The sequence below is a fragment of the Mustela nivalis genome, assembly GCF_964662115.1.
Source record: "Mustela nivalis genome assembly, chromosome: 7".
Classification (NCBI taxonomy): domain Eukaryota; kingdom Metazoa; phylum Chordata; class Mammalia; order Carnivora; family Mustelidae; genus Mustela; species Mustela nivalis.
Window position 1 is genome coordinate 62201767 of NC_139026.1, and position 15681 is coordinate 62217447.

Here is a 15681-nt window from a genome sequence, read left to right on the forward strand (position 1 = left end):
TTTTCAATCAGGAGTAAATTTGCCCCCCAGGGACAATTTGATGATTTCTGATATTATTTTCGATGGTCATAACTGAGGGGAGAGAAATTGTTATAGACATCTTATAGTGGAGGCTGGGGATGCCACTAAACATCCTACAGTGCATAGGATAACACCCCTGACAAAGAATTATCTGGCCCAGAATATCAATAATGCAGAGGTTGAGAAACCTTGATCTATACCAACTCATTGCTTGCAAACTAATGCTTTGCAGGGCTGTACCTTCCCTCTCTCAAGATGTCCTAGTACAAAAAAAAAAAAAAAGGTTGGAGAAAGGATTATGATTCTGATGGTTTGAGGGGAGAGGAACAGCTTTGAAGCAACCTCTGTTATGTTTGTATTGTTTAACTGGGTATAAAATTTGGGATGAAAGGTGTTTTGTTTTTTAGAACATTGAATATATTGTTTTGTTGTCTTTAATCTGGATTTCTCTAATAACAGTGAGGTTTTATGTAATTATTGGATATTATTTTTCTCTTATTTTATGAAATGTTAGCTCATTACCTTGCCATCTCCCCTGCATAGATTTTTTTAAATTTTTAAATAAAATTCAAGTTTGTTAAATAAATTTTTAAAAGTATTATAAAATGTTTAACTTTCACCAGCTTCAAGGTTTATGTTGCTTCCAAACTTTGTATATAACTGAGTCTGCTAATACCCCCTGAATTAATATCATTCTGGATTCTCTGACATCAATTTCTTTTTACAAATTTTTCACTGTTTCTTTTAATATTTCCTATATTTCTTCTTGAGAATGACTAATGAAAATATCATCAATTTTGTCAGGTATCTTTAAGCAGTCATTATCTGCAAGCATGACGTCCTCATAAGCATCTTCTAAATTTTAGAGTTGTTGTTTTTTTTTTTTCACTTCTTTCTTCCTTCAGCTCTGTTTGTATTCAGCACAAATTTGTTCTTCTTTTGTTGATCTTCAAAAATAACATTGATATTTTCTCAGCCCCCTTCTTCATGACGGCTGCCATCTTAGGCCCTTTTTAGACTCTTCAGTGATTCAAAGGGACTCAAAATTATGTCTGTTGTATTAATTACAAATGAGTTTGCTGTTCATTTAACTTATTTTAAGACAGATTAGCTATTGAATATTTTTAAAAATAATTGTATAAAGGAAGACCCATTTATTTTTTTTTATAATGAATTCTGTCTTTTTATGACTAAGAGGTTATTATTCCCCGCATGTCCTTTATTCTTCCACCTCTGAGATTTAATGAAATCACCTAAAGTTTTAGTTTTGAACTATTAATTAGCTTTAAATTCTAATTCAGTATGTGTCTCTTTTTATTGAGGAACAGATTCTTAATATTTTTGTTAAACTTTGTGCTATTTAACAGCAATTATGTGGGCATGGCTTTAGGTTTTACTACTTTCTTTGCTTACCACTGTTAACTGAATCTTATAACTTAAGATCTCAAGTTATAAGAGTTTTAGTTTTAGTTTTTTTTTTTAACTTAGTTTTTAGTTTTTTTTAGTTTTTGTGAAGTGTATCTTCAAGTAGTTATTTTTTGCATGGGAAGAATTGAAAAAACATATTTTCCAAGCCCTTGCTTGTTGGAAAATGTATTTACTTTACCATTATATTCAAGTAATAACTTGTCTGATTTTGGAATTAAAATTTTAAAATCTTTTTTCCTCAGAACATTTAAAACATTAACCTGGTTTATAATATTCAGTGTTACATATAAGAAATTATTATCTATGTCATTGTCACGCACCTCCTCTTTATCCCTGAATTTCAGAAATTATACCAACATATATCAGGTTTGTTTATTTTACATTACTTAATGCAGGAGAAATATAGAAGTTTGTATCTGAAGGCTTAGGTCTTTCTTTAACTAACGGAATTTTTTTTCTATTATTAAATTTGTTCCCCCCCCCCATTTTTTTATGTGTTTTCTTCTGAAGCATATATAAGATAAATATGAAATTTCCTAACAATTTTGTTCCTTTAACTTTTTCTGTCTAAAATCCTACTTTTTTACTTATGTTCATTCCATCCGTCTTCTCTGATACCATCTTCCATCTTATCCAGTCCCAAAATGTACATGGTTTAATAGTGTTTTTAATTTACAGAAGTTATTTATTGCTCTCTTATTTCTTGTCTGCCAGTTCTTATTTTATAGATGCAACCTACCCTTTTACCTCTAGAGAGACTAACTAGCTTCTTTTCAGGTTCTTCTCTTTTTAGTTTCTTTATTTAATGGTTTCTCCATGGGTTACTTTATCTGCCAGTTCATTTTGGTGCTGTTATTACATGCTTTTTTCCCTCCATCAAATGTTCAGTAATTCTTGGTTGTTGTTTATTTGTTATTATACATGTAGCTCCAGGTGAGTCAGGTTGGTCATTACTTCTTGACTTGGAATGCTCTTCTTCTCCATTTTAATCTAAATAACTTATGTCTACATTACATCTCAAGTGGCTTCTCCTCCAGGAAACTTTATTGTAACCCCTACCTTTTCCTTTCTGTTGTCCAGTAGCACCTCTGTTCATCTACTTATTTTTATCACTGGTATGTAAGTTTCTGGAGGACAAAAACTATGGTTTATTCCCTTCTTTATATTTCTAGTTACTAGCTCTATGGCAGGTACTTACTAGGAATTTAAAGAGTGGTAGGAGTGAGTTAATAAATGTTTGAGTGAACACCTTTCTCTCAGGTCAGGAAGATTTTCTGCTTTTTTTTATTTCCAGTCAAAAACAATTCAGTCAACTCCCAATTCTTTAATAAAATTTTGCTTCATTAATAAGACCAAGTTATTCAGGTACTTTATTTCCTATCTAAATTTCATTCTTCTTCTTCTTAACATCATATAAATTTACAGTGAGTAGTTTAATGTAAATACTTTCATCTCCTGAATTAAATTACATGATCTTTGGGGAAAAACACCATGTCTTGTGCTCTATTCATATTCATTCTGGGGCTTTCCATTCTTTTGGACACAAAATTGTACTGGCATTGTTTGTGATAGTGAATCATATCAAAATAATTTAATTCTCTTTTTAGGAAATTTGCTTGTGATTGTATTTGTGAGTTACTTTGGATCCAAACTACACAGACCAAAGATAATTGGAATTGGTTGCTTCATTATGGGAACTGGAAGTATTTTGACTGCTTTACCACATTTCTTTATGGGATAGTAAGTGTTAAACAGCTCTATGTCATTAATTATCATTTACTTATAAATTAAGCAATCATCTTCTGAGAAGAATACCCACTAACCATGTGTAGAAATGAAGTATATTTTCTATGTTATAACTAAATTATTGCTTTGTCAGCCATAGCTTTTGTTGATTTTGAAATATGAATAGCACAAAGGAAGATATACAGTTTCCTAGGAAATAAATGCATTTTTGTGACTTTTTGGTATAACATATACTTCATGTCTTTGTCTATAAGATTTTATTTATACTCAATAAAAGTTCATCACCGGGTGCCTGGGTGGCTCAGTGGATTAAAGCCTCTGCCTTCGGCTCAGGTCAGAGTCCTGGGATCGAGCCCCACATTGGGCTCTCTACTCCATGGGTAGCCTGCTTCCTCCTGTCTCTCTCTGCCTCTCTGCCTACCTGTGATCTCTGTCTATTAAATAAATAAATAAAATCTTCAAAAAATAAAAGTTTATCACCTAACCCACTATCATTTCTGTTGAGAGTATTGTTCTTAAGGTCATGGTTTATTTACGATTAGAGTCAGATGCTAATGACAGAAAACCCAAAATGGTGATGACTTAAATAAGATAGAAGCTTATTTTCTACATAAAAAAGTAATGTAGCCAGACCAGGCATGATAGGTTCCTGCTTTTTTTTATTGTATTGCTCTGCCTTGCATGCCCTCAACCTCATGTTCCAAATTGTGACGATGTTATTTCATGCAACAAGATAAAAGAAGGGAAGAAGAACAAGAAGAAACAGTGCATGCTGGCTGGTGCTTAAGAAGTATTTTCAGTATTTCAGAAGTACTGCTAACTTCACATTGACCAGAACTTTGTTACATCTCACATTCAAATATCAAGACAATGTAATAACTAGACTTTATTCCAGATTGCCATGCTCCTAGCTAAAAATCCAAACTTCTATTACAATGGAAGGAGAGAATAATGGATATTGAGAGACAATGAACTGTTTCTGCTAAAAATATTAATTACTTACTCATTGCCAAAGCCAACAGTAATTCCTTCCCCACCCCCCTTTATTTGACCCTCATAAGTACTTTCTTCTTCCTGGTACTGCTTCTTTTTATTTTCATTGTATTATGTTTCTTGATTTATTTCCTATATTTGTGGCTTTGTCATGCCCACTGTTTTATTCTGCTGCTAACACCATAATGTCAGTATCGCCTAAGCTCTCTCTTCAACCTTCTTCATTTTTCATTCTAGATTATTTGTATGAAGTATGTGCATTAAATGTAGCAATCACATATATTGACTTTTTCTTATACTCAGGTCCATATAATCAATCACCTCATGGGTATCTCTTGCCTAACATCCAATAAGAATTTCCCATCTATATTTTCAAAACCAAATTCATTACTGTGCCAAAACTGGCTCAGATTTTTCACTCTTTCAAAAATGACCCATTTAGCCACAAGGAACTGAAACCAAAGACAAGGGGGCTCATTGTAGATTCTTTCATTATTTCAATACACATGGCAAGTGGTCACCAAATATTGCTTATTCTACCTCCTCTCTGTCAAAGTTGTTTCCTTCTTTCATCCCTATTGTTCCTAACTTTGTTGAAGCTTCCCACATCTCTGGTCTTGATTTTTTTGCCTTTAGTCTCAACTCCATTCTAACTCATATTCTATACTAAAATATTTATTTTAAAACACAAATCTAATTATTTTACTCCTGCTTACATCTTCCAATTTCCTATAGCAATGTTTTTCAAGTGTCAGATTCTGAACTGTGAATAGACCAATAAATCAATTCAGATTATCAAAATCAACAATTTTTGAGAGTAGAGGATAGAATAAAATAGAAGAGTATACAATGTGAGAACAAACATTGTTCTGCAAAACTTTTATTTTGATTGTACATATATTTCTGATTGTGTGTGCATATGTTGTGGTTGTGATGAAAAATGTATTTCTTACTGTTGGTCACAGTTGAAAATATTGAATGCCTCTTGCCTATGGAGTAATATCTAAACACATTTACATATGTTTTCACTGTCTTTCTAGCTTCATCTAACTCTGTTCTCTGCGGTGGAGAACCACACTCTAGGTTTGTGGTTTTCCAAATGTGTCATAATATGTTATATTTTTGCACATGGTGTTTCTATAACCGTGAATGATTTTCCTCCTTTGTCTACCTAATTAACTCCTATCCATTCTTTTTTTTTTTTTTTTTGCTCTTATCCATTACTAAGATTTATTTCACATGTCATCCTCATCATGAATTCTATAATCCACCGCCTCTCCCACCTCCAAGGAAAGCTAATCATACCCTTTGCCTTTGTGACAACTCAGGACTTGTTATATTAAACTTACCCATGTTTTATTATATATGTTTATTTTAAAGAGTAAAAATACCCTGAGTACAAAAGCTGTGTGTTTTATTTCTAGTTCTCTGGAGCTGAACGCAGTGCCTGGCTCACAGTAGGTTGCCCTTGAGGGTCACAGGACACCTCAGCATCTTTGGATCAGCATTTGTCCCTATTCTAGCTCCATCTCTGTTGTTATTAAGTTCTTCCTCATCAAACTGGACAAAAATTTTTTAAAACTGAGTTTTGTAGACTCAGAAAGTTGAGTGTATGTGAGAAGGAGGAGGGCATGAATATCTGTGAAAGAAGACCAAACAGGTTATTGATTTAAAAAAATGTAGATGAGGGGTGCCTGGGAGGCTCAGTCTGCTAAGCATCTGCCTTTGGCTCAGGTTATGATCCCAGGGGCCTGGGATTAAGCACCCCCTCCCCAGTCAGGCTCCTTGCTCAGTGGCGAGTCCACTTCTCCCTCTCCCTCTGCCACTCTCCTTCTCTCCCCCACCCCTGCTTGTGCTCTCCTATGTGCCCTCTCTCTCTCTCAAAAAAATACATAAATAAAATATTTTTTAAAATGTAGATGAATTGGTATGTTTGTAGATTGACTTACAAAATGCCATTCTAAAATTTAGTAAGTGGTAACAGAAAGTTACCACTTATCTTCAACACTTTTGAAGATAATTCATGGATGGATAGACACAGCGGGGTTGTTTTTTGTTTTGTTTTGTTTTTTAAACAAAACCTGAAATCAAGGTATTTCATATCTTGAACAGATTATAAGCACTCCTAGAATGATAGTCCACCTTTCCTGGGAAGTATTGAATAATATGTCTTAGTGGGCATTCCCATTTCATTTTTACCCATCACTTCCCCTAAAATTCAGGCTGGGAAATTGACAAAAAGGATTCTGATAATTTAGAGAAGAAAATTGTGCAATTAAAGTGACAAAATTCCTCTGTATGTCTGGGAAAGTGTAACTATTCAGTAGATAAGCAAAATTTTAAATCTGGTGATATTTTACAGTTACAGGTATTCTAAAGAAACTCTTATTCATCCATCAGAAAATTTAACATCAAGCTTATCAACTTGTTCATTTGATCAAAATTTGTTACTCAATAGAACATCACCTGAGGTAGCAGAAAAAGGTAAGAATTGATAGTGTCACTAATAAATATTTGAAAACTGGTCAACTTAATTATATCTGTAAAAATGACTATGATATTTATAAGCAAAAGTGATTAAAAATAGGAAAAACATTTGCATCGTATGTGTATAAGAAAAAACAATGCTAACATATAAAGAGCTTTTAAGAAGTAATAAGAAAAGAAGAATATTTCAGTAGGAAATTGGCAAAAAATATATGCATTTAAATTAGGGGAGTGGTATAAATATGTAAAAAATATAATTTTATGAAAAACACTAGTTATTATACCAATTAAATATTTTTTTTACCTATTGAGATACAAATTATGATCATAATTTTTTTTAACCTTTAGATGTTTCTATTAGAAAAACATTAAATATAAAAAAATTTTCTACCTATTTTTATCAAAAATAAAAAGGAATGACATAGAGGGAAAGACATCTTATGCATTGCTGGGATTGTATAAGTTTCTAACTCTTTGAAAGATAATTTTCAATATAGTGAAGAATAAAAATATGCAATATACTTAAATCAGCAATTCTACTTTTATTGACTTAGGAAAATAGTCAAGAATGTACACAAGGATTTATTTATAATTATAGCCATGGTGTTCCTGTTTAACAAAATGGAAACTTAGAAATGTTTCATGAGGGGTGCCTGGATGGTTCAGTCAGTTAAACTTCTGCCTTCAGCTCAGGCCATGATCCTGGAGTCCCTAGAATCTAGTCCCTCCTCAGGGTCCCTGCTCAGCAGGGAGTCAGCTTTTCTCTCTGCCCCTCATCCCACTCATGCTTGCTCTCTTTCTATCCAATAATAAATAAGATCTTAAGAAAAATATTTCATGAGTAAAAAGTAAGGGATTGATTAAATAAATTACAAAACTTTTATTCAGCATACTGCCATACAGTGATTAAAATTCTGGTATAAAAGAAATCTTCAAACATGGGAAAATTGACACAATATGGTGTTAAGTATAAAAAAGTACATTGTAATATGAGCTGGACTTTTAAGTATATAATGTACATAAATATTATGTACATACAAAATACATAAATATTTATATGTGAACTAAAAATGTGGAGGATATAACAAACACAAGGAACAACTCTGTGTTTGGTGGGGTTATAGATAATTTTATTTTTACTTGTTTACTTTTTGCTTTTCTGTATTTTCAAATTTTATAACATGAATATGAATCCTTCTTACAATTAGAAAAGAGCAAAAAATCTTAAATGAAATAATAAAGGCATTAAAGTAGTTGAGTTACTAATAAGAATGCTAAAATTAATATTTAAAATAAAACACTATCTCATCTACATAGGTTGTGAAAAGGAGTCTGGGTCATATATATGGATATATGTACTCCTGGGTAATATGCTCCGTGGAATTGGGGAAACCCCCATAGCACCCTTGGGGATTTCTTACATTGATGATTTTGCTGAAGAAGGACATTCTTCTTTTTATTTAGGTAATGTACAGAAAATACTAGACTTTATGACTACTTTCCCTGCGTCTACCCTTGAAATAATCGTGTTCCTAACTTCATTCTTTTACTTACTAAAAAAATACTTTTAGATACGTATAATGTTACTTTCAAAAACATATTGAAAAAGAACCATGTATTCTTGGCATCTGATAAAATTGTTTTATAATATTTTCAGGTACCTTGCATGCACTATCAATGGTTGGTCCAATCATTGGCTTTATACAGGGATCTCTGTTTGCTAAAATGTATGTGGATATTGGATATGTAGATCTCAGTAAGTATAATCAGAACAAGGTAACATAATAATGTTCTTCAAGTACAGGGCACCATTCTTCCAAATATTTGATTCACTTTTTCAATAGCCCTTTGTCAACTATTTGTGTATGAAGTGTGAGCAAAATAAAAAAAAATAGCATCTCTGAATTGATGTAATATAGTTTACTTTTTTCATCTCTGAAGGACAACAATCATTATTGCTCAGAATTTATTGCATTGCAAAATGATTTTTTGCCTGGCTGCTTCTAATTCTTTATTCTAGGCAATATCAGAATAACTCCTAAGGACTCTCGTTGGGTTGGTGCTTGGTGGCTTGGTTTCCTTGTGGCTGGAACATTATCTATTATGTCTTCTATACCGTTCTTCTTCCTGCCCAAAAATCTGGATAAATCACAGAAAGAAACATCTTTGGACTTGCTCAAAACAAATGAAGAAAGGACTCAAATGGCTAACGTGACCAATCATGGGCAGCATGTTAGTGAAAATATTACTGGTAAGTATTTCACATTTATAATCAATTTGGAATTATTAATTTCAGTGAAAGTAGATGAAACTATTTCTTTGTTGCCATTGGAATGAAAGCTTAGTTCTGACAATATCTGATGGAAACCTTTAGAGATCTATAGAGACAGGTGTTTCAAAGTCCATATCATCCCTCTCTAAATAACTACATCTGGTTCTGTCTTGCTAGACTCTGATACTACTATTTTTTCTAAAAAATTCCTCCAACTTTTAACTTCTATTACAGTTGGTTAACCTTCTGATTACAGACCCAGATAACAAAATTCTTAGCACAAACAGAAATTATAATTTCTTACACACCTGTTTGTAGGCACAAGTTGCTGTACTATTATTGTCATAATGTCACCTGAAATGCAACTTTATTATTCTCTTCCTCTTCTTGCACCATAAGAAAAGTGATTTATAATACTACCAGATTTACTGATACAGTATTTTATAGTAGAAAAGCTCTCTACTAGGAATCAGATCAGAGTCCTGGTACTAAATTGAACTTTATAATTTTTTTAAATTTTAGTCTTCTCATTTTTGTGAACTTTGAATTATGCTGTCTTTAAGGTAAATTTTTACTTAATAAATTTATTATTAACATAACAATATCAAGTGCTAACAAATAAGAGACATTGTATGTCTATTCACCTTGGTTTCTTGAGCATCTAGCATATTGCCTGGGACCCAGTTGAAAACCAAATATTTGTTAAATGAAGGAATAAATGAATTAATGAAATATGCTGCTGTATGGTAGAGTGCTAAGAATAAATATGAAGTGACCTGAGCAAGTTGTAAAACAGCATGCATGATTTCATTTTGGGGTAAAATAAACTGAGTAGATATTAATATACATATGGGAAAATGAAGGAAAATATAAAAAATGGTTGACAGTTAGGAATGTAGAGTACTCTGACTTTCTATGTTACATGTTTAGGTAATTTTCAATCTTTTATAACTTTTATTACATTTATAAAATTAATATATTAACCTATATTTAAGCTGTATTATAATACCTTATTTTTATATTTTATAGGTTTTTTCCAGTCCTTGAAAAGCATCCTTACCAACCCTCTGTATGTTATAGTACAGTTTTCGTCATTACTGCTAGCCAGTAGCCATATTGGTGCTATTACTTATGTCTTCAAATATATAGAGCAACAGTATGGTCAGTCAGCATCTGAGGCTAACATTTTACTTGGTAAGACACATTATTTATATTCACTTGATAAGCTAAATACTACCAAGTAATTGAGAGTCAAGTGACATTTCTTTGTGAAGGTAATTTTATATTTTAGCAAATATAATTTCTAATTATTCTTTTGCAAGTTTTATCAAATCTGTTGATCTCGTAACATCATCATTTCTCTGTATTTGGGGCTGCCTCTCATGTTATTTTTGAGACGATGAATTCCTAAAAGAAAGTTGTGTGTGAGTGGAATATTTAGCTATAGCATCTGCATAACTGATTTTATAAGGTTGAAATCCCGAGACAATTCCTTTTGTAATTTAATCATTATAATTTCATAATTCATGCACTTTGAATCAGGACTCAGCTACATACAAAAAAATGGGACAAAAGAAAAATCAACTTAAACACATCATTGATGTCTATATAATTCAAATAAGTATCATATTTTAGGAGTTATTTTGTTATAGTATCTATTTCCAATGACATATAAGAAAAGGTTTTGTTACATCATTCTTTCCTCACCCCCAGTATGAGATTCTTGGGAGAGCAGTACGTTACCCTGTACAGTACTCAACACATTATAGAAACTCAATAAATATTTGATAAATTGAACTGAATTTATCAAGTGGTATGTGAGTAGGTCATTAGTTAGCAAGAAAATAATAATTTTGTTGGATACTTTTATTGAGCTTTAGATAAAAATTTAAACTGTGAGAGTTAAGTTTGACTCCCAGGTCATGTTCCCAGCCTGAATTTGTTGTTGCTGTTTGAGGAGATGTAAAGGGTTTTGTTTTTTTATTTTTTTACTTTTTTACTATGTTCAATTACCCAACATATAGTACATCACTAGTTTTTGATATAGTGTTCAGCGTGTAAAGGATTTTAGATGGTAGGATGCAAGACTTACAGGCAGGAAGATAATTTTGTTGCTGTTTTCCAGGATAAAAAAAAGTCCCTCATAAAAACCATTGATTAATACATTCAAATATCCTAGTCACTTTTGCTATTGGGGAACCCAGATCCTCAGCATTGGCATCAAGAAATTATTTCTCTTTCTCCTATGCAGTACACTGGTCTACCTCCACCCAGGGCTATCAGCTTTCTACTTACGGAATAAGATGGGATGAATTTGGTTGATGCACTCTGTGTTTCCTTTATAAAGATATTTCAGAATAACCGTATTTATATAATCACAATCTTTTTCTCTTCCTTTATTTCTAGGAACCATAACCTTACCAACTGTTGCAACTGGAATATTTATAGGAGGATATATTATTAAAAAATTCAAACTTACCTTGCTTGGAATTGCCAAATTTTCCTTTTGTACCAGTGTATTGGCTTTCACATTTCAACTATTAAATTTTGCATTAATTTGTGAAAACAGATCAGTTGCTGGCCTAACTTTGACCTATGATGGGTTTGTATATATCAATATATTAGTTGCAAAATGTATAAACTATCCAATGTAAAAGACTATAAGGAAAAGAGTGCAGATAGAAATCTTAGCTAAACTTTCTTTTGAGAAATTTCAATTTACAAAATCTTAAAATGTCAAAGATCTCAAAAAATTTTCCTTTTATTTCTAGAAGAAAGCCTACAAAAGTTGTAATAATGATAGTTATCCTTTATGGGGTGCTATAATGAAGATAGGTACTTTTACTCCCGTTTCATAGGTAGGGAGAACAGAGCTTAGAGAGAACACAGATTACCTAACTAACAGTGTTAAGATTCTGAGTTAAATTGGGGAGTTTAGACTACAAAACTTTAAGTCTTGACTACTACAATTTTGACTGCATTGTAAGAGGAATATAAATAACATTTCCCAAAAAGTGACTGAGCAATTCTTATCTACCATTAATTTTAATGGTTAATAACTACATTTATAAGAAAGCACGTCCTTATATTGTACTGAATTCTCCTTTCCTGCAAGCTAATACTATTTATTCTGGTAATATTGCTATTAGCGGTAGAGTCAACAAATATCCTATACATAATTGTATGTCAGACCATATAAAACCTTTACTTTGTGTTATTATCATGTTTTTGAAGTATTCCTAGTACTATAGTTCTACCCCATATTAGGGGCAGGAGTCTGGTATAGATTTTTTTTTTATCACCTCTTGAATATAGCCAATAATTTAAGCTTAGGAAGGTTCACATTCAGACAACAAGGAAAGATCTTTGGATAACAGTTGAGTAACTATAATTGCTGCTTATTATTGGCTCTGAGCATTTATACTCTGGATCTTATGAGATGTCAGTTTGAACTTGTCAATTTTCCTTACATTTCTTTACCTTAACACCATCCTATTCTTGGAGATCTGTCAAACTAGCCTTGAATTATCTCTCAGCTTCCTTCTAATCCACCATTATCCATTCCAGCAAATACACAGTACTTTAGAACATTGAACTTTTGAGGTAAAAGAACCTTAAAGATCATGACGCCCCAAACCTCTTATATCCTCTTCATTTATTAGTTGAGAACCAGGGGAACTGACTTACTTGTAGTCATACAATGACTCCAAACTGATGCTGCATCACATCAGTAGTTTCAAGGGCTCCCAAGCTGTCAGACATGCTTTAGAGTGGCTTTAGAGCCAGTTGCCTAAAAATAAGTCTAGTAACCGGGCCATCTCTTCAAAAGAAAGCAACTAGAGTTGTGTGGGATTCTCTCCATTCAATAAAATTTTACCAAGTGCCTCATTAAAGGTCAAAAATATTTATAATAAGATCACTGCCTTCATGAAACTCATAGTTTAATGATAGCAAATTACAGAATTGATGTATTTAACATTTATGAAGTACTAGTAACAGGAGTAAGTTTTTGAAGTATGAATTAGTACAGAGGTTCTCAAAATGTGATCTGAGGGTCTACGGGGGTTCCTGAGACCTTACTGAAGCACATTCTAATTGTATTTTTAATAATAACCTAATCTATTTTTATAATAATACCAGGATGGTATTTGCCTTTTTCATTCTTTTTTTCTCATGAGTGTATAGTGATATTTTCTAATGATGTGAGCTTGTGTATTCTAATGTATTTTCTTTTAAAGATTTTATTTATTAGACAGATCACAAGTAGGTAGAGGCAGGCAAAGAGGCGCAGGGGGGTGGGGGGGCAGGCTCCCTGATGAGCAGAGAGCCCCATGTGAGGCTTGATCCTAGGACCCTGGGATCATGACCTGAGCTGAAGGCAGAGACTTTAAGCCACTGATCTACCCAGGCATCCCATATTCTCATATATCAAAAGAAATTTTTTTTTTTTGAGAGAGAGAGATATAAAGGGCATGACCAGGGTAGGGAGGGGCAGAGAGAGAGAGAGAGAATCTCAAGCAGACTCCCTCTGAGCTCAGAGCCCAACACGGGGCTCAATCTCTCAACCCGGAGATCATGACCCGAGATGGAATCAAGAGTTGGACACTTAAATGAGTGCACCACCTAGACACCTCCTGTATTAAAATTTTTTAGAATTAACTTCTGATTATATAGCTATCAGTGTCAATATGTATAACCCACTTGGACAAAAAAACCTTTGAGGTCCCCAATACTTTTAAGAGTATGAAGGGCTACTGAGAACAAAAGGTTTGAAAACTGCCATATGAATTTTTCCCCCAATATCCCAAGTGGTTGGTGTTATTATCTATGACTTACAAATGGCAAAGCTGATTTTAGGAAGAGTAGTCACAACACCCTGAAGTGGCAGAACTAATATGAGCTCAGGAATATCTCATGGCAATGTCTGGATTTGGTCATTAATCATTTTTTTTAAGATTTTATTTATTTATTTGACAGACAGAGATCACAAGTAGGCAGAGAGGCAGGCAGAGAGAGAGGGAGGAAGCAGGCTCTCTGCTGAGCAGAGAGCCCGATGCGGGGCTCGATCCCAGGACCCCAGGATCATGACCTGAGCCAAAGGCAGAAGCTTAACCCACTGAGCCACCCAGGTGCCCCAATCTTTATGTTTAACATCTCCCAGTTGTATGTTCCCAAACAGAATTAGGTATTAGATGCATTTTAGTAAAATTATTGGTAAGAGACTTTACAAATTTCTGAATCTCCTTCTTCATGTAAATTACTTCCTTATTCAAAGATAATTTATCAATTTCTCAATTATATCAAGATTTTTATGAATTTTTATGAATTTTAATCTATAATCAGAAAATTAATTATACAAATAATTCATTTTTAAAACTTTAGCCATATTATAAGATTACATTTTACAAATATAACCGTGTTTTACAGATAATCAATATAAAGTATGTTGTCATTTCATTTAAAAAGTGTATAGAGTATTTCTAGTCTTTCTCAACTAATTTTATTATTCTTGATTTTTTAAAAAATTGATCCTTAGGGGTTCTGAAATTCTTATGTAGTTGAAATATAGATTTTTAAATTTGAACTAAAGAACACAGATTCCTGAGACTTTACAGTAAGCTGGGAAGAACTTTAGTCTATCACCTTATTGAAGAGAAAACGGAGTCTCAGAGAAATGAAGTGACTTGTTTAATGAGTAATTTCTCAGTAGAATCACAAAGACCTCTCATATAAATTTTATGGAACCTCTTTATGTCTGGGTAGGATAGGAGGTGTTAAGTTAATAAATAGTATATAAAAATGCCTTTTTGACATCATCACTCATCAGATTTCACTGTCTCATTAAAGTCCTATTGTTTTCCTTGTTTCTCACCTTCCCCGCTGCCTCCCTCTTCCTCTCTCTCTTTCCTAATGCCCTTCTCCTTTTCCTCCGTTCTCTTGGCTCTCCTTTCCCATCCTCTTTCTCTCTTGTCCTCTCTTCCCTCCTTCTTCTTTCTCTCTCTCTCTTTTTGATATGTGTCTACCTTATATTTCCAGAAATAATCCAGTGGCATCTCATATAAATGTACCACTTTCTTATTGCAACTCAGACTGCAATTGTGATAAAAGTCACTGGGAACCAGTCTGTGGAGACAATGGAATAACTTACATGTCACCTTGTCTAGCAGGATGCAAATCTTCAAGTGGCTATAAAAATTCTATGGTGAGTATTTGTTTTTACTCTCTCTTCTCTCCTTGATCAACATCACAGATTTGATTTAACAATTACTTATCAAATCTGTAAGTAAGGTCTCTAGTAAAAAGAGAATAGACAAAGACTCCTAATATTGTCTGTCATTGTGATGGCTGTGCTGTTGTGTAAATGAAAGCCTCACGTAAAATCCTGCTCGAAACACAGATAGGTTTTCCTGTTGCTTAAATCTCATTTGAGATTATTCCCACTTTCCCTCCTTGAGTTTATTTAGAACATGACCTTCTGGAATTTAAATGCATTTAGGACACCTAAGAAGCACCTCATTTTACTAATTAGATTAAATTAGAGGTACTTTATCCTTCGGAAATTAGGGGAAAGTTCTGATCCAACCACTTGTTAGTACTTCCTTCCTTTCCAGGACAAAAATCTATATGCCATTTTGTATGTAGTTCTGACAAGTTTATCTTTAGGCTCACTACACTTTCACTTTCCAAAAAATTAATCAAGACTTCATGCTCACTTTGACTGTCCAATTCTTGAC

At 33.0% G+C, this 15681-nt stretch overlaps 1 protein-coding gene across 4 annotated transcripts in view; it reads left to right on the top strand.

Annotated features, from left to right (window-relative positions):
• Positions 1 to 15681, top strand: part of SLCO1B3 (solute carrier organic anion transporter family member 1B3) — a 60138-nt gene that overhangs the window by 31871 nt on the left and 12586 nt on the right. For 3 of the 4 annotated variants that reach the window (XM_082742226.1, XM_082742225.1, XM_082742224.1), the window contains 8 exons: positions 3057 to 3189; positions 6551 to 6672; positions 7993 to 8139; positions 8333 to 8431; positions 8696 to 8926; positions 9977 to 10141; positions 11354 to 11549; positions 14984 to 15149. In XM_082742226.1, coding sequence (XP_082598352.1) covers positions 3057 to 3189; positions 6551 to 6672; positions 7993 to 8139; positions 8333 to 8431; positions 8696 to 8926; positions 9977 to 10141; positions 11354 to 11549; positions 14984 to 15149 — 1259 coding nt within the window. The remainder of the gene's footprint in view (positions 1 to 3056; positions 3190 to 6550; positions 6673 to 7992; positions 8140 to 8332; positions 8432 to 8695; positions 8927 to 9976; positions 10142 to 11353; positions 11550 to 14983; positions 15150 to 15681) is intronic. The other variant, XM_082742227.1, reaches the window with a different exon arrangement.